The sequence below is a fragment of the Culicoides brevitarsis genome, chromosome 1 (genome assembly GCF_036172545.1).
Source record: "Culicoides brevitarsis isolate CSIRO-B50_1 chromosome 1, AGI_CSIRO_Cbre_v1, whole genome shotgun sequence".
In the NCBI taxonomy this organism is placed as follows: domain Eukaryota; kingdom Metazoa; phylum Arthropoda; class Insecta; order Diptera; family Ceratopogonidae; genus Culicoides; species Culicoides brevitarsis.
This window is the reverse complement of record NC_087085.1, coordinates 21,233,460-21,260,139: the sequence shown is the minus strand read 5'-3', so window position 1 is coordinate 21,260,139 and position 26,680 is coordinate 21,233,460. Positions and strand designations below refer to the sequence as shown.

Below are 26,680 nucleotides of genomic sequence, written 5' to 3'. Positions count from 1 at the left end.
TGCTATGCAATTTTCAGCTAGGAAAAGTAGTGAGTGCGCACTGAGACATGTAAAAAGTGTCACCAAAAACGAGTCACTAAAATTTTTTACAGTGCAAAATTTACCGGTTCCTACTAAAAACCAGTTTTTTCGGCTAAATTGATTTAAATTCATCGTTTTTTGGTGATATTTTAACTCAGTAGCCTACGAAAAGTACATCAAAGCCTTCGTAAAAACGAAATTTTAGTGTGGATTTTAACTTTGACGGTGTTACATCATAGAAAAAAATTGAATTCTTATAAGAATTTTTTAAAAATTACATAGTGAAGTCTCCATTCTGGAAATTAATTGAAAATTAAGTTTAAATTTTTCTACAGGAACCTCCTTTTTATTAAATATTTAGCATTGGATCTTACGTTGCAGTATGAAAATTTGAAAATAAATAATTTTTTGTTTAAATAAATACCAAGATTGCCTGATTCACCCAAGATCTTGTAATTTTTGGGGGTTAATACTTGCACGAAATACTTAATTGTGTCACACAATCAAAAAAAAGATCTAAAAAATCTGTGTCTATTTTTGTTTTTCGCTATGAATAGATGAGGTAGAACAGCGTAGAGGTAGTTTTGTGATAAATTTAAATGCGTGTGTTTGTGTAAAAAAATGCCCCCGTTTACAAGGCATAAGTTAAAATCGCTCCGACGACAAGAGCTGTGCTCAAAGTGAACCATCCAGTGCTGTAAACTTGACTCATGGCCAAATTCTTGCCGGCATCCCACGACAAATGTCTCAATCCGTTGAGCGAGTGGTACGCAAACGGGAATGCCATGAGCGAATATTTCAAGGCAAACACCGCTGGCGCACTCCAATGCAAATTCTCAAAGGCCGTCAAGTAATACGAGATGTCGTGCGGTAAAATGAGAGATCCGTAACCCATAATCATGCCCCAGCCAGTCAACATGATGCCGGTAAAACGATGAGAGATCGACAACATGCTCGTTACTTGCCACTTGTAGATGCCGAGATAGGGAGACATGGGGCGACCGAGTTTGTCGTTGCGTTCGTCATGATTGAAGGGCTTCTTGGATTCCACTGGAGCAGCTGTGGGACGAATTGTGACAGTGCGGACGGCCCATTGTGTGCTTCCAATTGTCTTGGCCAAGTGAGCTCGGCTAAGCATGTTGCTGCCGCAGAAGTTTCTGTGAAAGAAATTTTTTTTGGGAAAATTTTTCGATATTAAAAACAATGCGTATGTGCGACATGTATGTATATGGTGGTAAAAAAAAAGATAAATGGATTTACGTAACTTTATGATAGAATTTTGGAAATATTTTATTTTAATAAAATTTTTTAAAAATCAAGAAAATGTCTTTTTATGCGTTTTTCGACCTACCTTGCAAGAGCTAAAGCCATATTTAGTTGGAGCCTGAGACTGCTTTTTTCCTTAATTTATTTTGAACTTGAAGTAGTATCGTTATCTCTCGTACAGCAGGTACGTACCTATTTTGGCGCCATCCATTAATGATCCCTTCAAAATTATTTCGAGATTTTTGTCTAAATTTTTTTTTTCGTTAAAAAAATTTTTCGAAATATGTACCTACTTTTTTTTAATTAAATAAAAATTTCCAAAACAGTTTTTTAACATTAATAAAGATTTTGCTAAAATCTAAATTTTTAACATCTGAAGTGATAATTCGAAACAAAATTCTAAAAGATAAAAAAATTAGAAATACATGTAGTCTAAAATTTTTTTCAGAGCGATAATACTTGAGGAATATTAATATATGTTAGTTTCTTTGTGATTTATATATAAACCAATACATTATTATTATTAGATTTTTGATTTTTTTCCTGCAGTTGCAGCTGTAACACAACCTCAGCCTTCCGGGTTGCGGAGTGCCGCAAAGATTTCCCTTAAATTGATTCCTTTGAAACTGGGACCATGATCTCTTCCATGTTTCTCTATTAACCATACATATGGTATGCATATTTGTTTTCTAACGAATTCTCAAATTGCTCTTTTTCCAAAATAAACTTGATTTTTTGATCTCTCTTTAATATATGTATTATTAAATATCATAAAATTTTTCATTGTGTAGTTTAGATTTTTTTGCACTTCATCAAAAATTTTTAAATATATATTTTCAATTGTGAAATAACGATGAGTTTTCAAAACGAAAATTTTTATGTATTCTATTAGAAAACTTTGGAATTTTTCCGTTGTTTGATGCAGAAACAACAAGTCTTCAAGAAAAGCTCGTGTGTCGTAAATTTGCACGTCTTGCAAATTTTATCCGTGAAACTCAAATATTCCAAAAGAGTAAGGGCGTTTAAAAATGCAGCATAACAGATTTCAAAGCAGCAAAAAGTTCTTCTTGATGAAAGTATCAATATAACGGTAGGTACCAAAAATTTTTGTTATAATTTCGTTAGTACCTTCAATTTGACCAGAAAATGCATCCGGGTTATTTTGTGTTCAACTTCTGTAATTTTTTTTCATGTCTCCAAAAAAATCAGTAACACATTCCCTCCCCCTTGAGTTTCCGACATCTTTTATGGATGGTCCCAATCCGGTGTTGTGAATCGTCGAAAAACATCACTTTCTGTCATTCGAAAAATTATTTCGCAGTCGTCTGCTGGCCAAGTTTTTCCGATTTTTCAAAGGGATTTTCAAATACACGAGCAATAATGGCTGATTTAGGAGCACCCGTCAGAGTTTCTCCATTGATTAAGGTAATGCGCGATGTCTGAGATTTGCTATCAATCTCATTGTAGCAAAAGGAAAAATACATGGTTAACATTACATAATGATCCTCTTCGTACTATCGCGCGATGTTGTCAACAATACAATTTCCTCATTTTTCACGTATTTTCTTGCATTTTAGTTCGGAAGATGGTCATTCTTGGCTGTCGGAGTCGCCTATGGAGCTTACCATCAAAACAGATTGTCCAAGAAGGCTGCCAAAGAACGTGAAATCGAGGCCCAAAAGAAGGTTGTGCGCGATGCACAAATGGCCGCAGAGAAGAAGAAGGCTCAAGAACGTAAGATTTGTTTTACATAATTCACGAAAACTTTGATTTTACCATCGAATGTTATTTTAGGTGAAGCCGCTGAATGGGAAAGAATGTCTGCTCCAGCGCCCAAGAAGTAAATTGTGTGTTCTTCTTCTGAAAGATGTTAATCACGTATCTAGCCTGTCATAAAATAAAACATAATTATTAATTCGAAAATGTCCAGTTCAACGGGATAAAAATAAATTTAATTTCAATCGGAAATTTCTCAGATAAAATTCAATTCCAGTCGTCGTCCGACTCGTTATTTTTGTTGAATTTTTGTTCCATGCTCGGCGGCGGTATCAAACTCGACAATTTGCTCATCATATCAGTGGGTTGAGGATTTTCTTTGGCACCGGAAATTCCCTTGCGACGCATTTGCAAGCGATTTCTTAGGTCTGACATCAGATCAGCTGTTGGTTCTGGCTTTTCTTTCTTCTTTTCGCTCGGCGGTTTTCGATCAGATGCCGCTGCAGGTCGTAATTTTGCTTTTCCGCCAGCTTTTCGAATATCCGCAAGAAGATTCAGGCGAGCATTTGACGCTACCGGAATCTCAGCAGGTGTTTTGCTGGCCATCGGCGGGGGCGGAGGCTTTGGAATGTCCGATGGGGGAGGCGGCGGTGGTGGAATGATGTATTCTTCGGTGCGAGTTTGAGGAATTGGCGCCGGAGGAGGTTTCGGAATTTCAGTTTTTGTTTCGAGATTCTCGTTAGATTGATCTGAAGGCACTTGTGGCGGCAATGAATCAACTTGGGGAACGGTAGTGACTTTTGGAGAGTCAGTAACCGTTAAACCGAGAGAGGCAATTGTGTCACTCCGACCTCTGGAAGGCACAATCATGAAATCGTCATCCATGCTGAAGGTGATATCGTCCGCAATTCCCGGTAAATCAGGCAAGTCCATCGGGAGATCCAGTTGAGGAGCCTAAAAATTAAATTTAATTAATTTTTATTGATAAATTTCATTTAATTCACTTACGTTATCCACAGCTGATGGAGTATAAAAAATGCTTTCCAAATTTTTCTTTTGATTTTTGTTCGTAATCGATGCAGGAGCAGCTTCCAACTTTTTTCCTTCCATCGGCATGGAACTGGCACTCGAAGTTTTGGATTTTGACAACTTATCGTCCTTCTTGAAGACAATTAACGAGTCCACAGACCGTATAATGTCGAGCAAATCACTATTTGGCCCGATATTTTTGTTGATTTTCTTAGCTTTTTCCGGCTCTTTGACATGATAAAATTGAAGTTTTTCCTGCGGCTTCCTATGATTGACTTTTTCGGGTGAACTTTTGACATCGCTTGCTGATAATTTCTTCAAAACTGGCTTTGGCACTTGATTTTCGGTCTCATCGCCGAAAATGGGCGTAAAATCTTTCTCTTGTTCCGGATATTTGTTCGTGGAATAAATAATTACAGCCTTTTTCGAGTCTTTTAGACTTTCAATTTTGGAATTAACGACGCCAATTCTGCGATTTATGTCTTGAACTTTTGCTTGATTGCTGGCGATTCGTTGGTCGATGCGATCAAAAACGCTCCCGATGACTTCATTGAGGTAGTCTAGCGTGTTCAGACTTTGTAAAATTGCTTCCTCGTGACGAAGATCCGGTTGGATGATCGGAATTTCGAACAATCGCATTTTTTTACATTAAAATTCTTCGAGAATTCAATTTAATTGACTGACTTGATGGAAAATTTCTTTGTTTTGTCAATCAGCTGTTTAATATGAAATGTCAAAAATTTCAATATTTTTTAAATTTTTCTCAAAAAAACGTTCTATTATAACAAAATTCATTAATAAAATAATTTTTTAGTAATTTTTCAAGACAAAAATGATCAAAAAACCCCAAAAAATTTTGTGTAGCAACATACGTACCGGTCAAATCGTTTAAAAATTTCACACGTTCCAAAAACCGCCGCCAGATGTCAATGCATCGTAAATGTCATCTGTCAAATTTGACTTTTGGAAACGTCAAAGCTGAATTTTTAGTTTTGTAAGTTCCAATTTAGAATTTTCTTAATTTTAAGGCTCTTACATCACCGTAACCACACAAAAAGTATGGAAACGAAGCAGCCCTATGATCTGAGGAAAATTCTAAATGAGCTAAAAGTTTGTACAGACAAAAGAATCGCCTATAAATTGCTGCTAAAAGTTCGACTGGACTTCATTGGCAAATCTGAAGACATCCAAAAGTTCATCGAGCTCGGTAAAAATTGCAATTTTTGAAGAAAAGTAATTTTGAATGTCTAATTTTTCCCTTTTATTATAGGCGGAGTCCCGATTCTCATTCATCACTTGAAAAAACCGATAGAATCAATCTTGGATATTGCCCTAAGTGCCCTCGGGAACGTTTGTATGTACCGAGAAGGAGGAATAAGTGCTCTAGAAAACAATGTTCTATCGTCTTTGAACTCGATTTTGTCCTCGGTGACGAGTAAAAGTATTAAATTACGATGCGTTCGACTGCTGGGGAATCTGGCGACGCACATGTCAAAGACAACAGCTCATTCCGAGACTTCGTTCAAGATAATGTTGAATAATTTGTGCAACGAATTCGAGGAAATTCTCGGTTCCGAGTCCATTGACGAAAATATGACTTACATTGCGATGCTAATTCGTGCCGTGAGGAATTTATGGAAGAATCGACAAGCCTCGAACACGTTTATCATGCGTGGCGTCATCAAAAAAGTCATGATAATTCTCTGGTGTTGCTTTGAACATCCAAGCACTTGTGCCAATGAAGAAACCTCATCTGCGGCACCACTAGGAGAAACGGTAATTCTCAAACGTGGCACGTCTCCCGATCGAATTGTGACACGCGAGAAATTCCTCACGCTAATTAACGATATTGACAATCACAAAAACAGCGATATCATCGGGTATGAGCCTGTCCGGGCAGCAACAAGTGTTAATTTGCACGAATGTCAGCTGAAAGACAAAAAAGACGCAAAAACTTTACTTTCGGGAATCTTGAAGATTTTGGAGGTCGCGACAAGTCACACAAATATCTCAATTGTGACACAAATTTTGTCGTGCCCGTCTTCGAACCAGTGTTTTGTTTCGTTAATCAATTCCGATGACATCTCAGTGGTGCTGAAGATAATCGCGTCTCTCGTAACGTTTCAAATTGCCAAACAAATTTTGACGACATTGGATGTCGTGACACACGTTTCGAGTTATGCGATGAGTGAGCGATGCACACAAAAAGATCTCTTTAATTCCATCAAAATTTTGTGTAATTTGACGGTGGATGCCTGCAATCGTGGCAAATTACGGAGATCAGGCGTTTTTTCAAAACTTGTTAAAATTTGCAATGAATCAACGAATGAAGAGGAGAAAGAAATGGTAAAATTTTTAATTTTTTTTTCAAATTTGAGAATTCTTAACTTTTTTTTTATTTCCAGATATTAGTTGCTTTCTACCAGTTTAGGTTTGATCACCTAAGTTTAGATAATTTGTTGAAAGAAGGAATTATTTTAATGTTAATTAGATTGTTACAAAGAAATTTGCAAGAAAAAAAGTACGAGCTTCAACATAAGCCAGACGACACTGCCGAAAAAGATCAAATTAAAAATAAGCGAAAGCAAGATGTTGAAGAAACAAGTCTTCCAAAGCCAAAAGTGAGTTAAAAATTTTAATTTGTGTAGATTTTGTATTTCAAAACCAATGTGTTGTTTTTTGCAGAGTATTCGTGAATCATCTCCGGATATAATTTTAAATTTCAATCATAAATATCTCACTGCCCAAAATGTTTATGCATCTCCTTTCATGGTAAGCTTTTATATTTAAATTTTTCAACAAAGCGAACAAAATTTACATTCTCATAAATATTTTTAATGCTATTTTTGAAGTTTTGAACGTTTAACGATAAAATAAATTGAACATTTAAAAAAATCTTGTTGAAATTTTAAAAATTCTTCTATTTAGGCCGCTCCAAATGAAAATCAAAAATAAAGTCCAAAATTTTTGAAAATAAAATGGGGGGGGCAAAATAAAAAAAAAATTTTGAAATACTATTTTCATACAAAATGACAAAATTTTTAACTATTTTTGAGTGTTAAATATTTTTTATTTATTTTTTTTTATTATCTTTTTTGAGATTTGCTAATTTAAAATAGATTTCAGAATATTACATATTAAAAAATAACTGTCAAAAAAATTTGAAAAATAAATTCAGTAATTTTGTAAAAAAAATTTGAATAAGAATTTTACGAATACGATTTTTTAAACAAAAATTATTAAAAATTTAAAACTTTTTAAAAAAATTTCTAAAAACATCTTAAAAAATTATGAAAATACACCTAACGGCCATTTTTATGAAATTTTTAACTTTTTTTTGTCCCATTGGATTTTCGACTTTTAAAATGGGGAAAATATTTTTAAATTCATCTTTCATTATTTTTTGAGAAATTTTCAAAAAGCAAAAAATTACTAAATTTTTTAAAGAAAAAAAAAAAAAATAAATAAAAAATTTATATAATTTCCTTGAAATTTTCTTGTAATTTTTATACAAATTTTAATTTTTTGTGCTGCTCAATATCCTTCTGAATAAAATTTTTGACGTTGCATTTTTTTGAAGCAAAAATTAAAAAAAATAATTAAATTGATCTATTTTTTAAAAAATAATTCATGTTTTTTTTTATTTCCAGCGATCTCCGTCCCCATTCAGAGATCCCGGATCTCCTGCCAGTTCAAGCGGTTACAGCAGTGCAAACATCCAAGACAGTCCAAATTACACCTACTCTCCGGTCTGCAGTGACAGCGAAGACGAAGATCAAAAGAAGGAAACTGAACCCACTAAACCAGACACGCAAGAAACGGAGGAACCCGAATCCAAAGAAATTTTCGACATATCAACGTTAATGCACGACGACAATTCTGTGGCATCTGTAACATCCGAGCCAGAAACCGTCGACCGAAAATCTCCCGAAAAATCTCTTCCTGAACCAAAAGACAACAAATTCGATTTAATTGAATGCGTCTTAAAATTATTACTGGAGCTCTCTAAACGAAATGCCACCCATCCGGATTTTGTGCGTGTCAGTACTCTAGACACCCTTTTGGATGTTTATTCTAAAGTGGAGACAGCGCAAAAAGACGTCGTGCCCGTTTTGAACAAAGTTCTTCGTCAAATTCACAATTTCATCCCAATTCTAAAGCAAAATTTCATTTTTAAGTTGTACGAAAGCCGTCGCTTGCCAAATTGTCGCGACAAATGTTCCTCATGCACTGCCATGGAGTGCCAAGTAAACGACTTGCTACATGCGATGGGAGAAAATGCAGAATCGGGATATGGCGTTGGGGAATTGGCACATTTTTTGTTACGTGGCGAGTCAGATTTGAAACTGCAAGCTGCCATTATTACCATGTACTTGATTAAATGTAGCAAGTCACTGTATAAACTCTTGTTTGTACACAATGCCTTAGATATCGTGCTTAATTTAATCTTCAACGATGCAGCAAACAAAATAATGGCAAATTATGCATGTACCGGCTTCACAGTAATGGCACATAATTTGAATATTACTGTAGTTTGTGCAAGTGATGAATTAGTGGCCGGTGATGCGACTACGACGACGACAACCGCCGTGGACTATGATGAAACAAAAGACTACAAAGTCGGAAACTGCGATTTGGGGCAGCAAAAGCAAGACGGTGATAATTGTGTGACGTTTATCGTTGAAAATGACGAAAAAATTGCGTTTAATAGGGCACTCTTGATGCAAACCAGCGACTTTTTCGATACAATGTTCAAGAGTGACTTCAAAGAAGCGCAAGAAAATACCGTCAAACTCACGAATATCAGTGCGTTCGGTCTCAAATATTTCCTCGCACTCATCAGCGAGACCGTAATTGACAAAAGTTCCAACGTTTTTGTCAACCGGAACATGAAAAGTTGCTTGGAGGCATATGGACTTGCTAAACTGTATCTGCTTGCGGACCTGGAAACGCTTCTACTTGGTATCGTGAAAAAAGTGATTAATCACACAAATATTATTACCGTACTGGAATACTCTTTCAAGAATTACAACTCAGATTTGCTGTCCATCTCGATTAATTACTACTTGAATAGCGGCTACATTACCGGCGAGCAGAAGAGAAAAATGTTCAATGAAGCGAACTCGTCCACGTATCAAAAGCAGTGGTTAGAACGACTAAAGGACACGATACTGTTACAAGTTAATTACGGAGAATAAGCGAACGCGCAATAAATACTACGATAAGTTATAAAAGAAAATGAAATAAAAGCGAATAAAAACAACGAAATCCGAGTGTGTTTGTTGTTGTTTCACTTCCGGACCAGTAACTTTATTAAAAGCGACTTAACAGATGCAACCTATTAACCTAATTTTACGATTTTTTTGCGTTCGTAAATTTCTGTATTGCACATTTTGAAGAAAATTGCATTTGATTTGTAATCGCTATAATTGCAAAAAATTACGCGTACTTAGTAGAAAGTTAACGCTTGAACTTTAAAATTGTAAATCACTACCACTTAGGCGATCGGAATTTTTCAATTATGGTAAAATAAAAAATTTCAATTTTATTTACTTTTCTTCAATTTTTAATTTTTTGTTGAACTTTTTGTCCCATTGTCCCATTGTTATGAAAATAAGTTGAAAATATCATCTAAATTCACCGTTTTTGGTCTTTTTCATATTTTTAAAATTTAAAAAAAAAATTATAATTTTTAAGAATTTTTGTATTGAAAAATGAAATTTGACAGGAATTTTCATCTCTAAAAGTTTTTTCAAAACAATTATTTTTTTAAACTTTTTGACAATTATTTTTATGAAATTTTTTTGTTAAAACTTGAAATATTCTGAGATTCTCAAAATCAGATCAAATCTCAAAGAAAAAACAATTAAAATATTCAATAATAACCAAAAACAGTTAAAATTTTGTCATTTTGTATGAAAAAGTATTTAAAAACTTTTTTTTATTTTTTTGCCCCCCTCCCATTTAAAAAAAAAATCTTCTAAAAAATTCGGAGCGGCCTAATTAACAAATTTTATTAAAATTTAACAAAAGTTGAAAAACTTTCGTCGAAAAATATAATTTAAATTAAATTTCTCACTTTTTTATTGGGATTTTTGGAAGGTTTTTTAATGAAAATTTTTAAAAATTTCCGATAAATTCAGAAAATTCGTAAAAACATTAAAAAATCAAATTTGATCGTCTACACTCGCAGACTCGAATTATTTATACCTATTCGTAATTCATCAAAATTTAACCGTTGGATCCATATGACACGCCATACGGCAGCATATTGAATGAAAATCATTGGACTGTATCGAAGCGAGGGTGAAAAAATAAATAATCCTCATAATTATAAAACTAAGGCCACTCAAAATTTGTTTAATTTTAAAATTTTTGGCAAAATAGAAAAAAACTTTTAAAATAATTAAAAACTTCTAAGAAAATTGATAAAAAATTACTCCTTTGGTTATTTTTTAATGATTTTTTGAGATGAAAAATTTTATTTTTTACTTAAAATGTGATAAATTAAATTTTTAAAATTGCAAATTTTGTTGGAAAAAATTAAAAATATTTTTAAAAATTGTCAAGAATTTAATTTTTACATTAAGTATTTCAAAACTATTTATTTTCTCCCTTCCACTCAAAAAAGCATTTTTTTTGATACAATATTTTTTGAAAATAACTGGAAAAATAAAGTTGGAGCGTCCTATGATCCTCATAGAAAACCAAATTTCTTCAAAAAACATATTTTTCGTTATTTTTCGGCTAAAACAAAAAAAAAAGATTGGTGTTACTAATCTTAAGTTTGATTAAAAAAAATTCAAAAACAGGATCAAAGATAATCATCATCAAAAAAATGTGAAAGTCATTATAAAAAGATTAATTTATTATTATTTACTCAAAAAAAAATTGAAGGCGTGTGACTACAAAATTGAGTTCTTGTAAGTTATCCCTTAATTTAATAATTTCAATGCATGAGCATTCAATTACTCTGTCTACATTCTTGTGTAATATGATCCGATGACATCCATTCAAAAGAGATAAAAATATTTTGGGTTCGTTTCCGTTTAGGCATTTAAATCTTTTGTTCAACTCTTCATGATTTTTTTTACCACCAAATTATTTAATCAATAGAGACAAAATTACCAAACAACAATAGCTGACACCGTTCATTGTTGTAGCAAAATAAATGTTTAAAGCGTTAAATGTTTTCTTCGTTCGGATCACCTCACGCTAGATAAACATGGGCAATTACCACAAAAGCACAACAGTGAAAAATCAATCAATACCTCGAGTGTAGATGAATAATGAGAGTTTCAATTATTTTTTCAGCGAGAACTCTTTTTATTATATTTTTAGTAACAATAGAAAAATTTAAAAATAAAAAAAATAATAGAGTTCTCCCTTCGCATTAATTTTTTTTTTGTTATTGCGAATGCATGACTCGACGAGATGAAAGCCAAAACAATTATATTTTATGTTTATTAATTGAAACATTTTATTTTCTGTGCGCGTTTAGGTATCGTTAGAGGTGCATGCCGATCAAAAGATTGTTTATTTATTTTTAAATTGTGTAAGTTTCAACTTTAATTTTTTTTTTAGGTACAGAACGAAAAAGTTCTCTTCAAACGAACGTAAGAATGAAGAGAACAAACGCGGAGAGAGAGACGAAAATCCGTGGAATGAAGGAACAATAAAAGTGAGTCAAGAGTGTTGACTTTACTTAACTCAAATTAAAAGCGTTTATACTGCTCTTTTGTTGTTGTTGTTGTTGTTGACGTACATATGTTCCGAGGTACGTGAAACCAGTTTTCAGATGTAAACACTGGGATTAAAAGTGAGTTAGCGGCAAGCGAGAACAAGGATTGATTTTTGTTTTAAAATGATTATATGGAAAGGATGCCTCCGGCTGTTTAACAACATAACTTTGTAACTTGTTTCTGTGAAATATTGAATATTTTTGTGAACTTGCCAACGTAACCAATTTTTCATTGCATTTTTTTCTAAAAAAGCGTGCTCGAAAAATTCATAAAATTAATTTTTCTTCCAATAGGATAGCTAAAAAAAATATTTAAAAAAATTAAAAAGCAAATTCTCTTCAAATTTTTTAAAAAACTCACCACACCTCTATGTTACAGGCCCACACTCTCTGTACAAAAAGGTAAAAAAGCAAGGTATTTTCCGGAGAGCAGCAACAGTTGTTGTTAGTAGTAACTCAGCGGTGAAGCGAATCAGACGTGTGGGAGCACCTTTTGCCGTGTCTTTCATTTTCTGTGTACATTTCAGTACAATCGCCTCTTAAAATATACAATATACAAAAAGTTTAATACCTACGACGACGTATTCGTCGTGTCGTCATCGTGCAACAAAAACAGAAAAAAAGCATAATACAATGCTCGGACGTTATACAATGTACGTAATTTTTATATTGGTTGTCTCATTTTTATTTTCATTCGTCGCGTATTAAATAGTGCGGTTTGCTGTGCCTGTAAAATATTTTTGGTTTATGAAAAAAAAAATAAGAAAGAAAAATATACAAGAGTCAACTCTTAAGAAGATATATCAAATATGGCGGTTTTTTATGTGTAAAGAGATAATTTTGCGAAAGAAACATAAAATAATCTTGTCACACACACACTTTTTTAAAAAAAAAAAATATTAATACAATTATTTATCGAATGCATTGCAAATACTTACTTCGGTGTGGCAATGCCGAAACTTTCCCATCTCATTCAATTTTTTTTAATAACTTGATTGTTGTGTTTTGTAAATGATTTTTTTCTTTCATCTTTCTTTCCTGATGTAAAAGGTACAAATTATTTTGCAATTTAAAATGCATTATTTTAGTGCCATTCATGCTGCGTTAATGGTGTCTTACGTGCCACAACTATTATACAAGACAAGCCATTGAATGTTAATAAATTGATAAAGTAAATATTTGCGCGAACTATGTTCATGCAACAATTTCACGTACAAAAGGAGATTGTTAACGAAAAAAAAGAAGCTTTAACGACATCGATTGTCTAAAAAAAGAAAATAAGAGAAGATGTGAAATAATTAGTGAATCAATTAACAACGTGAATTTTATGTCGATAACAATATAAAAGGGAAAAGAATTTCGTAGACATGGAAAGTGATTTTTTTTTGTGAATAAATATTTGCTTTTTTTGAAATACACACCTAAAAGTGAAGTGCTGACGTAAATTAAAATTTAAAAAAAAAAGTTATGAATACTGGCAAAAATGTGTAATAATGTAAGAGAAAAAGTGAAAATCATTAAGCAGAAAGAAAAAATGCGAGGCGCAAATATTTCTTGCAGTAAATGATGAGAAAGGTGTGTGTCTTGTATTTTATCAGTGAGTGCACTTTGCATCAATCAAGGCATCGTCCGTTTCAATGAACTTTTTAAATGAAGGTCGATTAAAACAAATCAAGTGTTTGATGCAAAAAACAAGTAAAAAATAAAATAAAAATTTAAAATCAAATTTCTAAAGCTTTACATAAAAATAATCAAAAATTTAAACATTTATCACTGAAATTTTTTTATTTATTTTTTTTCCGTGAACTCAATAGATTTGTCTAAAATTTTTGAAAAATAAAGTTTTTTAATTTTTTTATTGATTTTTAAAAATTAAAAAAAAAATCAAATATTCTTATTAGCGGTAAAATATCGGTAAAAAGTAATTTTTTTTTAAATGTTTTGATTTATTTTAAATTATATTTTTTGGCTGGACTTTTTATTCAGAACAAAAAATTTTAATTTTTTTTTGTGGGTTTTAAATAATAAGAATTTTTTTAAATTTTTAATGACGATTTTTTTTAGTATTATATTTTGTTAAAATATTTTGAAATATTATTAAAATCGTTAATTTTCTATTTTCACAATTTGCTTTTTTTTATTTTTGCATTCTTTTTGAGGCATTTGAAAAAACTATTCAGTTTGCCTTTAAAATTTAAATTATTATTAAAATTAAATTTATTTAAAGTTTAAATTTTACTTAAATCAAGTTAATTTAAATTCTTTTAAAAAATAAAAAAAATTGGGAGAAATTTTTGAAACATTTCTAATTTTGGTATTTTTTCTCACCAAAATTATTCTAAAATTATTAAAAAAATAAATTGACAAAACTTTTGGGTTTTTGCACATGTAACAACCAAATCCTAGTTCAAAATTAAATTTCTTACCATCTCCAACTCTTTGCAAAATCCTCAAATCTTCTAGATGAATCGTGCATTTTGCGCAAACGAAGCGTTAAAACTCGTGCATTTCGCATTTTAGTCACACAAATCTCGAAACAAAGATAAGAATAATGAAATACTGACACAAACAAATTATTATTCTTCTACTTACTTTCCTCGCATCATAATTACTCCTCGGTTCACATTAACGACTGTAAAGACAAACATAGCGGTTGCAGGGCAAAAATCAAACCACATCACACTGCTTCGTTTTCGCAGGAAAAGCTGGCGTGTTATTTCTTCAATAATGATAATTATTTCATCAATAAATTTTTGTTGCTACATTTGTGGTTGTTGTAACTTTGCCACGAATCGAAACGAAACGAACAAAAAGTAACCTGATATTTACGTGTTTTTCTGTTTTGTCAGCATTCAGAGGTATTCGCTGCAAGCAATAATTAAATCATTATTTTTGAGTTTGTATGAAGAGTGGAGGAAGAAATGCGAGCAAAAAATGATATATTGAGGCATTGAATTCCAATCTCTGCTCCGTTTTAATCGAATTTGATGAATTTAAATAAAAAATACTTCTCCAAGTGCTGAAAACAACAAAAACAATGGACTGTCAACGAGCTTGTCATTTTTGTAACGGTCCGCAGTCTTATCTCTCGAGCTGGAATAAAGTGCGTAATTACAAAAATATTAGAGAAAAATGTTGAAAAACATGTGGGATGACCAGAAAATTCTCACTTACGCTTCGTTATTTAAAAATCCCACACGAGGTTCGACACGAGGAACGTCTCGGACTCGATCAGAAGCATTTCATGTCGATTTTAATGTAAACAAGGAGCCTCTTAGTCGCGGTTTGATCCGAGGTCGTCGTATTTTGGATCGAAATTGGAAGCCAGTAGTTCCAAAACCCCCAAAAATTGACACATCCAATGAACCGACAGCCGAAAAGGAAGAAGATTACTTCAAATCTTACGATAAAATAACCATCCATCGTGAAATGTTGCAGGATACGGTCCGCACGGAAGCCTATCAACGAGCAATTATGGAAAATTCGATGTATTTCAAGGATAAAATTGTCATGGATGTCGGTTGTGGCACGGGAATTCTCAGTTTATTCGCTGCCAAGGCAGGAGCTGCTTTAGTAATTGGCATCGATGCTTCCAACATCATCGATTTGGCGCAAAAAGTGTTGGATGATCAACCGGCAGATGTGGCATCGCGCATCGTCTTGGTCAAATCAAAGGTCGAGGACATCACGGAATTGCCAAAGGGCATTAAATATGTCGACATTATCGTCAGCGAGTGGATGGGATATTGCCTGCTCTTCGAATCGATGCTCGATACGGTCATTTATGCGCGAGATAAATGGTTGAAAAAGGGCGGACTGATGTATCCAGATAAGGTGTCGTTGTACGTTGCCGGCATGCAGGACAGAGAGCGACGCGATCAGGAACGATCTTGGTGGTACAATGCGTATGACTTTAATTTATCGGCGATGCGCAAATGGACGGACAAGACGGCAATTGTTGAGCAAGTTGATAAACGGAAAATCGTAACGAATCATTGTTTGCTCAAAGAATTCGATTTGAACACAGTGCGAGTCAAAGATTTGACTTTTAAGGCATCCATGAAGCTGGATGTCGAAGCAGAGTGTGAAATTCAAGCAATTGTCGCTTATTTTACGGCAGAATTTAATCATTGTCACACACAAATTTTAATGAGTGAGTATTTTTCGTCAGGCCTTCAATTGATTCAGAATTTTTGTTATGTTACTTTTGCTTTGAATTTAGCAAAAAAAATAATTTTCGAATAAATTTTTAAAAATAATTTTTGGGTTTTTTATATCAAAACCATCAAAAAAAATCCAAAATATTAAAATCGAAAGAAAATTAATATTTTTCGATATTTTTGGAGTAAAAAATTCAAACCAAAAAATTTTTGAAAAATTTTTTGCAATTTTTTAATTTGCAATTTTTTAAAAATTAAATTTAATTTGCATTTTAGGCAAAAATAAATGAAATTGAAGCAAAATGAAAATTTAAATTTGCTTTCTTCAAAATTTTAATTGAAGGCCTGTTTTTCGTAAGAAAATGTTAAAATAAACTTTTTTTTCAATGCCAGCTACCACCATGGACGAACGCTTAACGCACTGGAAACAAACAGTCTTTTACCTCAAGGAAAATTTCATCGTGAAGGAAAATGACAAAGTCACGGGAGAATTCATTCTGCGACCCAACAAGTTCAATCGTCGCAAACTTGACTTCCAAATAATCCTCAATCACATTGGCTACAACAAAACCTACTACACAAAGGAGAATTTTGTCATGTATTGAGTTTCGTTCGTTTTTTCGTCGTTTCTAGAAATAAATCAAAGAAAAAATTGCTGAGATATTTATGAAATATCCGTAGAAATATGCTACCTACGCGAAAAATGTCTGCTACAAAATTGTTTGAAGCTAAAATAAAATAAAAATGTTATAAAAAACAATTTGTATAAATATGCAACACACTCACACTGTGTCATTCGATGTTGCCCGATACGACAATGTCGATTTTAAAAGTGTAAAAAATGTGATTAAAACGATGTGATAAAGTGCCTTGAATTGAGCAGGTACCATATGAAGTGTTGGCTTTCGAGTGTATGGTGCATTTGTTTGTGTTTGACAAGCTTTTGAGTAATGTGTGATTTAAAAATTTGATAAGGCGTGGAGGATTAAAATAACAAATAGCATTAAAAAAAGTGTATGTACCCAGACGCACTCACTCTCTTTCTCTCTCTGTTTCTCTAGCAAATTGATTTATTTTTCAAAATTAAATAAATGATGAGATTTTTTTTCAATGGCATTTTTTTCTCAGTCGCTCATCAGGGTCGAAAAAACTTTTTACTTTTTTTTTTTATTTTATTGGAGCTTAAACTTGAAAAAAATAAGTTAAAATGAATAAAAATCCTCAAATTAAAGTTTAAGTTTAACTTAACTTGGACTTAACTACGATTTTCTTAAGAATTAATTTTTATTAAAAACTTAAACTTAAGACTTCAAAACTTAAAAATGAAGTTATTCAACTTATTGTTTTTATAAAAATAATTTTTTATTCAAAATTTGGTCAAAAACCAAAAAAAAAATAATTAACTTCTTCTGAATTATTCACTTATTATAACTTAAGTCAAAGGCGAGGTTAAGTTCAAAAAGTTTTTCTTAAGTTCAGTTTTTAAGTTAAGATTTTTCTCAAGCTTTTTAAGTTAAAATTTAAATCAAAATTTTTTAGCACTGTTTTCGACATAATTTCGATTTATTTATTTATTTTTTAAATTTAATTTCTTAAAAGTAATTTTTTTCCATTCCAGTGACGTAAAAATTTGGGAATTTTTTTTTATAGAAAAATTTAAGTTTTTTTGTCAAAAATATTTTGTTTTAAGTTGACTTAATTTGACTTAAAGCCCTTATTAAACAAAAATTAGCTTTTATTATTAACTTAAGCCAATTTTTTTTCTCAAGCAAAAGCATTTAATTCACTATTTTCGACCCTGGTCTCCATCAAGCGACGACGTAGGCAGCTAGTCAAACGCAATGGAAGGTGATTCGAGATCTATTGGGATAAAAAATGAATCACGTAAAATGACACTGGAAATGCTTCTTAAAAAAAGGTTAAATATTATTAATGAAGGTTTTAGTGTGAAAAAAAAAGTTAGTGGGTTTTGTCATCCGAGTACGACACCAAAGGTGACCACAAACCTAACCATGGCTCTATCACGATACGAAAAATAAATAAACAAAAGCTTGAATTACAGCTAGAATAAATAATAATAATCTTCTTTTCTACTAATAGATTGGTATTTTTCCCATTTCTAGCGAGAAAAAAAAACAAGAAAACGTAATGTGGTGAACGAGATGAATAAAAACTGCGTTTATTTACCTGGAAATATTTACGGCACAAATAAAAGAGCATTTATACCGCCTCTCGCGAATAATAACGGCACCATTTAGAACAATTTACATACCTACCATCTCAATCAATCCCCACAACAAACTAAATACCGAAATTAAACGTGCATGAAACTACTCGAAAAAAAATTTGCTCTTCATGCAATAAAAAAATATTTGTATTAATCAAGTTGCTATTGAAAGGTTGTTAGTGTCTTGTAAAAATAATAATCGTTTGAATTGTTGGAAAGTTTTAATTATCCTGCTGCAACTTTCCAAACAACCTCCGCGTGTGTATCATTAACACCTCAAACGGCAAAAAACTAATTTTTAAAATTTTTTTTGTGTTTTTTTTTAATTTCAGCATCTTCAAGACAGCATCCACGAACACAAACATAATTAATGAAAACCCAAAAGTGTTGTAATAAATTAAAAATAAACATCGGAGGAGAAGGAAAAAAGTGTTGATTGTGATAAATAAAACGAAATAGTGTAAGAGCGGGCCATAGTGACAAATCATGCCGAATAATATGGAGATAATGATGTTGTAGAAACACTCCAAATAAGAAAAAGTAAAAAAAAAAATTTTTTGTTGCGCCTCACTTGTAACGAGACGAGTAAAAAAAAATTAACACGTCACATTATTTATTTATGAGTGGATTAAAAAAACGAAGTGTGGATTATATTTAAAAACACATATTTCAAAAAAAAAAAATCGACGTCGGCGAGAAAATCGTCATCGTTCTGGATAAAAATTACAAGTAAAAAGAATCAGTAAAGTACGCAGACAAAAGACAATTTAAAAAAAAAATAAATTTGAATACAACGACAACAAAATCGACGACGACGATCATCTTCTTCTTCTTCAAGCACAACGATTGTTCTTCTTACTGTGGATTTTAACACTATGAAATGAACAGGTAAATTGTCTTTTTTCGTTTCTTTTGTTATATTTGTTTAGCTTTTAGTTCGTTTCTTTTTTTTATTTTTCGTGAATTTAATAAATTAGACGCTGACACAGTTACATACGCACGCACAAAAAGTATCACGACAACAAAATCTTCTTGTTAACTGATATAACAATTGAAGCACTGTAAAGAAATTATGTCTCGCCATATGTCGCGCATGAAAAATTTTGAATTTTGGCCACCAAAAATGTTTTGTTTTTTAAATTTTTGAACATTTTTAAAACAAATATTTAAAAAAAGTTAAAATTTATTAAATACAGAAAAATAATTTAATAAAATAACAAAAAGTTTGTCAAAAGGTCAATTTTAAGTGATTTTTTAATAAAAAAAATAATATTTCTTCTAAAAAGAAATTTAGGTATTATTATTTTTATTTTGCTTTTTTTTTTGTTAAAATTGAGTACATGATTTAAAAGTAAAAAATTAAAAAAAAATTATTTAATTTTTTTAGTAATTTTTCGACGTTTTTGAACGTTAAACGTTGATTATTCATATTAAATTAATTTTTGTTTTCACTATTATAAGTTTTAAGTCAAAATTGAAATAAAATTTCGCAAAATAAAAATTTAAGAAAAAATAAAAAAATTTCAAGTGACTTAAAAATTTTTTCATCTAAATTTCGATAGATAGGTAATGCGTTGTTAAAGCAAGTTAAGTTCATATTTAATATCATTTTAATGTAATTAAGCTATTTTTATTGTTTTTTAATCAAAAAGTACCAAAAAATGTCAAAAATTTTCCTTTTTTTTAAATTATTTTTATTTTTCCCCTGAATTTTTCCGACAAAATCGGAGGGGGTGACATAAAGTGAAAAAATTAAATTTAATAGCCTTAGTTAACAAAAACAAAAACAAAAACTTTTCATAAAAATCGATTTTTGACTTTTAAGGCGGGTTTATGGTAATTTCATGAAATCTGCATTTTTTTTAAGTCGCAAAATATACTCAAAGTAATTTATATGTGATTTAATGCCAAAAAGATTTAAAAAAATTTTTATGACCCTGAAAATTTCTATGCGGATATTTATTGTTGCGAGACATAATTTTTATACAGTGAAGCATGCTCAAGAATTTTCAAGACGACGTCGTCGTCTGTCTTCCACGCATATTTCTACCTTTTTTGTGTCATATTTTGTTTGTTTTATTTAAAAAGAATACTCGCTATTATGGCTTGCTTTCTTGCATGGAAACCTGATTAATCATGACTCTCGAAAAAAACCTCTTATTTGGATTAATTTTCGTCTTCAATCGAATTTGGAATTAAACTTAATTATTTTTTGTATACTTTAGCGTCGTTTGTTCGTTGCTTGATGAATGAAAGTCATCATCATGATCATCACTCTCGCACCTCTTTCCGAGCCGAGTTTGATGACTTTAGGCGATAAAATCGTGGTCAATGAATGTCTTTCATCAATAAAAAATATCTTAAAATGACAATAAAAAGAGAAGGTGACAAATACCTCGCGTTACAACGACGACATCGGAAGATTTTTTTCTTCTTCATGTTTCAAAAAAGAGATAAAAAATCTCTTGTTACACAGGAAAATTACCAAATTTGTTGTGTTAATAAATATCCATTAATTTGACAATAGTGTCGATGACGATCGATTGTTATTACTTAGCGTCTCTTATAAATATTCAAATTACGAGAGAAATCTAGTACCACGGGTTTCCTTAATGATCGAAAGACATTGTTGTCGTCGTATCAAAGGTTAGTTTGTGTGGGAGGAGGAACATTTGAAACTTTTTTTTTTTTATTTTTCATTTATTCATGTATTTTTTTTCTCGGATCTTTTATAGATTTTTAAATGAAGCTATAAATGTCATCACGGTTAATCCGTGGAACATTTATTTATTCATTCATTGTCAAGATTTATGCATCCTTTGACCGTCTTTTGTTCAGTCGTGATCAAAACAACAATTTGAATAAACGCTTCAGATTTGTTTCTGCAGTTTTTTTTTAACACTTAGGCCGCTTCGAATTTTTTTTTTAGTTTTTGTTCCTTGCTTCATTTAAAAAGTCGAAATTCCAAAAAAATTAAATTTTAAAAAAATATTTTTTTAGAAATAAAATAATAATTTAAAAATTATTTTGGTACAAAAACTTTAAATTTTTTTTTAAATTTAAAATTAAAAAAAAAGCACGTAAATTTTAATAAATTTAATGTTAGATTTTCATCTGAATTTTAAATAATTTTTCTTCATAATAAATTATAAAATTTTGTTTGTTTTTTTACCATTTCAAGATTTTTTTCAAGGCATTGTTATTTTTGGTGAAAAAAATATTTAAAAATTTTTTTTTTCTGAATTTTTTCGACAAATCGAAAATTGAAATAATTAAATTGAAAATGTTAAAAAAACCACAAAATTAATTATTGAATAATATGCCATTTTTGACAATTTATTAATTTTTTATTTATCATGAAAGAAGAAAAAAATTGTAATTTTACAAAAAATATTGATTAATTTGTCAAAAATTGATTTAAATAGCCGTTTAAATAAAAAAGCAGGTAAAAATATTTTTTCCATTAAAAAATGTTTTAAAATTCAAACAAACATTTAAAAATAAATTTGGTTTGACCTTTTCTACTCAATTAGACCAGAAATTCAGTAAACGATTGTCGTAGATCTTACCAACAGCGATCAAAAATTTTTATGAAACAAAAGAAAAGTAGGTTGAAGTCTATTGTATTTTCCATAAGAATCAATAAAGCGGCAAACGTATCTCCGCAGTGTTTCCTGTGAACGTAGAAGAAAAGTAAAAATGAGAAGATTTTTAACAATTCACACAATGAAATCTTATCTTGATGCTACATTTCACTGTGAAATATAACGGAAAAAAAGCAAAATACCGAACCATACTCGTATTTTGCATAATAAATTGTACATTTATTCACGGCAACAAAAATAAATGCTCTACAAGTTGAAACAAAAATCATAACAGGTCACTGCATGCCGCATAAATCAGCGAGATTTCACTTTACGAGTGGACAACTTGTTGCTCGTCTATTGTTTCAACTGAGTCGTGTACTCATAAATTAATGAATGAGACTGGCTGGAAAAAAATGAGTAAATAAACAATTTTCAGCTTTTTGTTAATAGAGTACTTTAAAAGGCATATCGTTATAATGATTTAATGTTGTAGTGTACAAGTAGTAGATGAAAAAATTTTGATTGAGATGAAATATGTTGTTGCGAGATTATCTTTACAATTAATCTGTTTCATGATTTTTATCTTCAAAATAATATAAATTCTTTAAAATTGTTTCATGAACCGAACAACTTAATCTCGGGCAGACCGGTGACGTTAAATTTATGATTGTAATGTTGAGGATGGAATTTTTAATAATTTTTTTGTTCTTTTTTTTTGTAGAAATGCAGAATGGTTCTCCATTTAGAGAAGCGGTGCCGAGTACTTCTGGAGTAAGTTTTTATTATTTTTTTGTTCGAATTTCTCAATTTTAATTTTTTTTATTATTTTATTTTCAGTATAACTTCGACAGAACTCCCTTGCATGAAGCTGCTATAGCAGGTGATGAGGAGACGTTGCAGCTTTTATTGAGGACCGGTGCCGATAGAAATGCCAAAGATTCACAACACGGAAATACCCCGTTACACGAAGCAGGTAAATCATTTTGGCTCAAAAATAAACAATTTTTTTTCTTTTTCCTAATTTTTGACAACTTTTTGTCATCTTTTCGAGTGAAAAAAATTTAGTTATTTTTATTGAAATTTGGTAATTAAAAATTGATTTAAAGTTGAAAATTTAAAAAATAATAGAAAGAAATATAAAAAAGTTACAAAAAAAAAATTCAGAGAAGAATTCAAAAACTAATTTTAGTTAAATAAAAATTTAGAAAAATTTTCAAAAAATATGAAACTTAAAAATTACACAAAAATATTGCCTTTTATAATTTTTCAACAATTTTTTTTTGATTTTCAATTTTTTTTTTCAACCATAATTAGAAAAATCAATAAAAATAATTTTTCATAAAATTTTTAACTTTTACTAATGGACAAGGGAAATAAAGTACAAAAAATTAATAAACTGAATATTTAATTTTTTTTTAATTTTACCTTTTTTTGTTTGTAGCTTGGCGTGGTTACAGCAGATGCGTCAACTTACTATGCGTCCTACCAAAACAAAAGGCTCATAAAATATTGCTGGACCTCAAAGCACAAAAAGCCATACAAGAAACAAAAGGCGTCTTACACAGTGCCCTTCTTTCGACACGAAACTACGGCGGATTCTCAGCGTTGCATTTGGCCGCCCAAAATGGTCACAATCAAAGTTGTCGGGAAATTTTATTAGCAGGAGCTGATCCAAATGTTCAAAATAATGTAAGTTTTTTTTTTGAATTTAAAACTTTTAAAAAATTTAAAAAAATATTTTTTTGTAGTATGGTGACACCCCATTACATACCGCATGCCGTTACGGTCATGCCGGAGCAGTTCGCATCCTGTTATCGGCAAAATGTGATCCTCAGAGAGTCAATCTCAACGGTGATACTCCCTTGCATATTGCGTGTGCCATGGGTCGTCGCAAACTCACCCGAATTCTACTGGAAGGCGGCTGTGACAAGTCAATCATCAATGCGCAGGGCGAATCAGCACGGGACATCGCCGTCCGGAAAAAGTTGAAAGAATTGGTCAGCATCATCGATAAAACATCGATAAATTTGAGTCCGGAGAACAAAAATCACTCACGAGATAGAAGCTCTAGTAGTTCAAGAAACATTAAAAGTAGTACAAAAAACGGTACAAAAGATAAAAGTAAGAGAAAAAGTCACGATCAAGTCGATCATCATGGAAAAAAGCTGCCAGATCCGCGCCATTGGTCCCCTTACGGATGTCATTACTCCCCCGATCCCAAATGTTTTCCATCGCCGAAGCTGGAAACGCTGCCAAAAGACCCTCTGAACAAAGGAGAACAGTATTACCTCGATTTAGCGGGCAACATTCGAAAAGGTCCTGTCGGCGTTGGTACTTCTTGTTATTGCGCGCCATTTTTCCGCCATCTTGAACATCGCCTCAGCAAAAACAAGAACAACTTGAAGAAATATGTCAAGAAAGTCGACAATAAAATAGATGCCTTGGCAATTAAAACGGACGATCAAATCGGGGAACTCACAAAATCCATAATTTCCGATCGGATTAGGTGCGAAGACAAGAAACTTTATTTAAAAGAATGGCTAAAACGCGGAATTCTCCATCGAGCGTCTCTGGCACCGGGAAAAGTGACTGCCAAAGAATACGAAAGTGCAACCAACACCTTGACCCGGAGTAAAAGTCTCGAAGTGCTGGATAACGATGAGATTTTGTTCAAAGGTGACATTAAAACATCAACGCCAGCTGGTCTCTCGCGTAGTGTCGATCTCTTAAATCATCATAGTGTGACGGTACATCGCGATGCCGAATATTCAGACAATCCGGCAGACAGTTCTGTCAATTCTAATTGTAAAAATCATCCCGAATCCGATCGCGAAAGAAGTTCCTTGATCAATAGCTCGGACAAAGATCGCACGGGATCGTTTAAAAAGGAAAGTTCCACGGAAAAAAGTCTAAGTCAACCGAGTGAGGGAAAGAAAGTCGGCAAATTTAGAATAAGTAAGGAACCGAAGAGTTCGCGGTACAAAATACGAGAAGCCAGAGCTGCTGTGGATGATTCTTTTGAACGTGATTCGTTATCAAATGCAGAATCCAACGACTTTGATGAAGATTATCGAGCGTCATTGGTCACGAAACGTCTGGAAAAGCTATTGTACGAGACAAAAAGTATGCTAGAAAAAGAAAAACTCTTTCAAAAACTACGAAAACATGACGAAGCCCTTTTCAGTCCCGATAATTACCTCATGAAAGCCGGAAGTGGTCGCATGTTTAACCGAGATCAACTAATTGAGCACATTGAAGCGACGCGACTTCGAGATTTCGATGATCGAACAAGAAATATCGAAAAAGAGATGGAAATGATCACACGAACGTTGGGCGGGCAAAGCATCATGAAAGATCATTCGTCTCCAATTAAGAGCAGATCACGTCGTGAAAGTGTCATGAGTCCCGAGCCACTTGAAAATGATGTTCACGAGTATAACACTTCGGATGAAAATGAAGAATACGTCGATGACATTCCAGATACCGAACAAAATGACACGCGATATCTTACGTCAACGAATTTTAACGAATCCGGTAATCAAAGTCAAAGCAGCGATGACGATGAGGATGGAATTGACTCGCAAGTTGCTGTAAATGACTTGGATCAACCGATGTCGAATGGATTTTTCACAAATTCCAACTTTAACGACTCCCATAATCGATCGTCCAGCAGTGAGCAACAAAGTCCGGCGACAGTTCGTGAAACGCCAGATATTTGTCGCAACGTAAATGGCAAACCGACAACCGAATTGAGTGATGCTTCGAACGTTAAAGAGCTCAACGAGTTAAAAAGTCGCATTTTGACCGGTACAAATTGGCGAAGTAAAGTTTTAAAAGTGAGTGCTGATGAAGCGCGTGCCTCAAGTTCATCGGGAAGTCCAGAATTTGCCACAAATGTCGAACAAAATAACATTTACGACGTAAGAAGTAGTGAAGTAGTAAAAACTTCGAAGACAATTCGTGACCCCATACAAGAAATCGACTCAGACGTAGTTGACGCACCTGCTGTCGTTGTACAAGAACAACCACCTGCCTTACCGGCAAAGGGAATAGTGAAAAGACTCATATCTAAAATTCAAAAGTCAAGTTCTCCAGCAACGAATTCAACGGAGACATCAAACGTTAATCCAATTCCACGAACAAACGTGTCGGAAATTCCTAAAGACGCATATTTTCACGAGCTGCCACCTAAAAAGCCCCTGCCGATCGCCGTTGCTCGAAACCGGAATCCGCTTCCCATTGATTTGAATGAAAATGACATCTTGCAAGAGCAAAATAATCTTTATGCGAGCCATCAAGCCTTTTATGCCAATACTCCGTCGTCGTATCAAACGCAACATTATGCAACGAATCGAAATGAACAATTTCCGTCGCCAACGAATGACTCGGGATACAATAGCACACGACTTTACGACAATAGTGGCGCGTCCGAAAAGTACAGTATTATCCATCAAAATTCACAATACGCAGGATATCATCAAGCAAGTCAGGGTGATGCAAATAATTCAACAACTCCTAATGGCAACAATAATTTAAGCAGTAAAGAATTTTATTTACCTAACGGTTCTAGTTTAGTGTAAAAATTTGTATTTAGTGTTAAGACATTTTTCTTAGGTTTTACAAATTGTACGGTTGCTTTAAATTTACTTCAAACTTTTTGTCAAAAAAAAAAAATTAAATAAAAATTTTTTTGATTGAAAATGAAGTCGTAATGAAAAATAGGTTTTGAAATATTTTTTCATAGAAAAACAAAATTTTTGAATTTTTAAAATTTTTATTGTTAAATTAAGACAATTTTAATTGAGAAAAATTAAAAAAACCTAAAATAATAAAGGTGTATAAATATTATATTTTACTTTTTGTAGCAAATTTAATTGAATTAAAAAAAATTAAATTAAATTATAAAATTTCAAAAACTTCTGATTCGACAAAA

At 32.0% G+C, this 26,680-nt stretch overlaps 6 protein-coding genes and 1 long non-coding RNA gene across 8 annotated transcripts; 4 read left to right on the top strand and 3 right to left on the bottom strand.

Moving 5' to 3' along the window:
• Nucleotides 1-339: 339 nt before the first annotated feature.
• Nucleotides 340-1,499, bottom strand: LOC134829056 (succinate dehydrogenase cytochrome b560 subunit, mitochondrial-like). Its single transcript, XM_063842051.1, has 2 exons — nt 1,373-1,499; nt 340-1,178 (listed from the first exon to the last, which is right to left on the bottom strand). Exons 1-2 carry the CDS (start codon nt 1,390-1,392, stop codon nt 653-655), a joined length of 546 nt encoding a protein of 181 aa, XP_063698121.1. The 5' UTR covers nt 1,393-1,499; the 3' UTR covers nt 340-652.
• A 1,061-nt stretch (nt 1,500-2,560) lies between these two features.
• Nucleotides 2,561-3,255, top strand: LOC134828909 (ATP synthase subunit e, mitochondrial). Its single transcript, XM_063841903.1, has 3 exons — nt 2,561-2,712; nt 2,865-3,021; nt 3,082-3,255. The coding sequence occupies exons 1-3, from the start codon at nt 2,668-2,670 to the stop codon at nt 3,129-3,131; spliced, it is 252 nt and encodes an 83-aa protein (XP_063697973.1). The 5' UTR covers nt 2,561-2,667; the 3' UTR covers nt 3,132-3,255.
• Nucleotides 3,218-4,722, bottom strand: LOC134828898 (WASH complex subunit 1). Its single transcript, XM_063841892.1, has 2 exons — nt 4,012-4,722; nt 3,218-3,957 (listed from the first exon to the last, which is right to left on the bottom strand). The coding sequence occupies exons 1-2, from the start codon at nt 4,669-4,671 to the stop codon at nt 3,271-3,273; spliced, it is 1,347 nt and encodes a 448-aa protein (XP_063697962.1). The 5' UTR covers nt 4,672-4,722; the 3' UTR covers nt 3,218-3,270.
• Nucleotides 4,723-5,020: 298 nt separating this feature from the next.
• Nucleotides 5,021-9,276, top strand: LOC134837001 (uncharacterized). Its single transcript, XM_063852306.1, has 5 exons — nt 5,021-5,239; nt 5,303-6,378; nt 6,438-6,653; nt 6,718-6,804; nt 7,683-9,276. The coding sequence occupies exons 1-5, from the start codon at nt 5,092-5,094 to the stop codon at nt 9,228-9,230; spliced, it is 3,075 nt and encodes a 1,024-aa protein (XP_063708376.1). The 5' UTR covers nt 5,021-5,091; the 3' UTR covers nt 9,231-9,276.
• Nucleotides 9,277-11,632: 2,356 nt separating this feature from the next.
• LOC134826925 (uncharacterized) lies at nt 11,633-14,787 on the bottom strand. Of its 2 annotated transcripts, XR_010161739.1 has the most exons (6): nt 14,603-14,787; nt 14,366-14,492; nt 14,200-14,303; nt 12,712-13,037; nt 12,135-12,500; nt 11,634-12,072 (listed from the first exon to the last, which is right to left on the bottom strand). It is a non-coding gene; the product is annotated as an uncharacterized LOC134826925 (long non-coding RNA). The 2 variants fall into 2 exon arrangements; XR_010161738.1 differs by having other exon boundaries at nt 11,633-12,072; nt 14,366-14,787.
• Nucleotides 14,788-14,857: 70 nt separating this feature from the next.
• Nucleotides 14,858-16,678, top strand: LOC134836828 (protein arginine N-methyltransferase 1-like). The gene is made up of 2 exons (XM_063852064.1): nt 14,858-15,926; nt 16,327-16,678. Exons 1-2 carry the CDS (start codon nt 14,906-14,908, stop codon nt 16,536-16,538), a joined length of 1,233 nt encoding a protein of 410 aa, XP_063708134.1. The 5' UTR covers nt 14,858-14,905; the 3' UTR covers nt 16,539-16,678.
• A 5,792-nt stretch (nt 16,679-22,470) lies between these two features.
• On the top strand, nt 22,471-26,327 carry LOC134837435 (ankyrin repeat domain-containing protein 12). Its single transcript, XM_063852810.1, has 4 exons — nt 22,471-22,518; nt 22,585-22,720; nt 23,189-23,436; nt 23,496-26,327. The coding sequence occupies exons 1-4, from the start codon at nt 22,471-22,473 to the stop codon at nt 26,325-26,327; spliced, it is 3,264 nt and encodes a 1,087-aa protein (XP_063708880.1).
• Nucleotides 26,328-26,680: the final 353 nt, after the last annotated feature.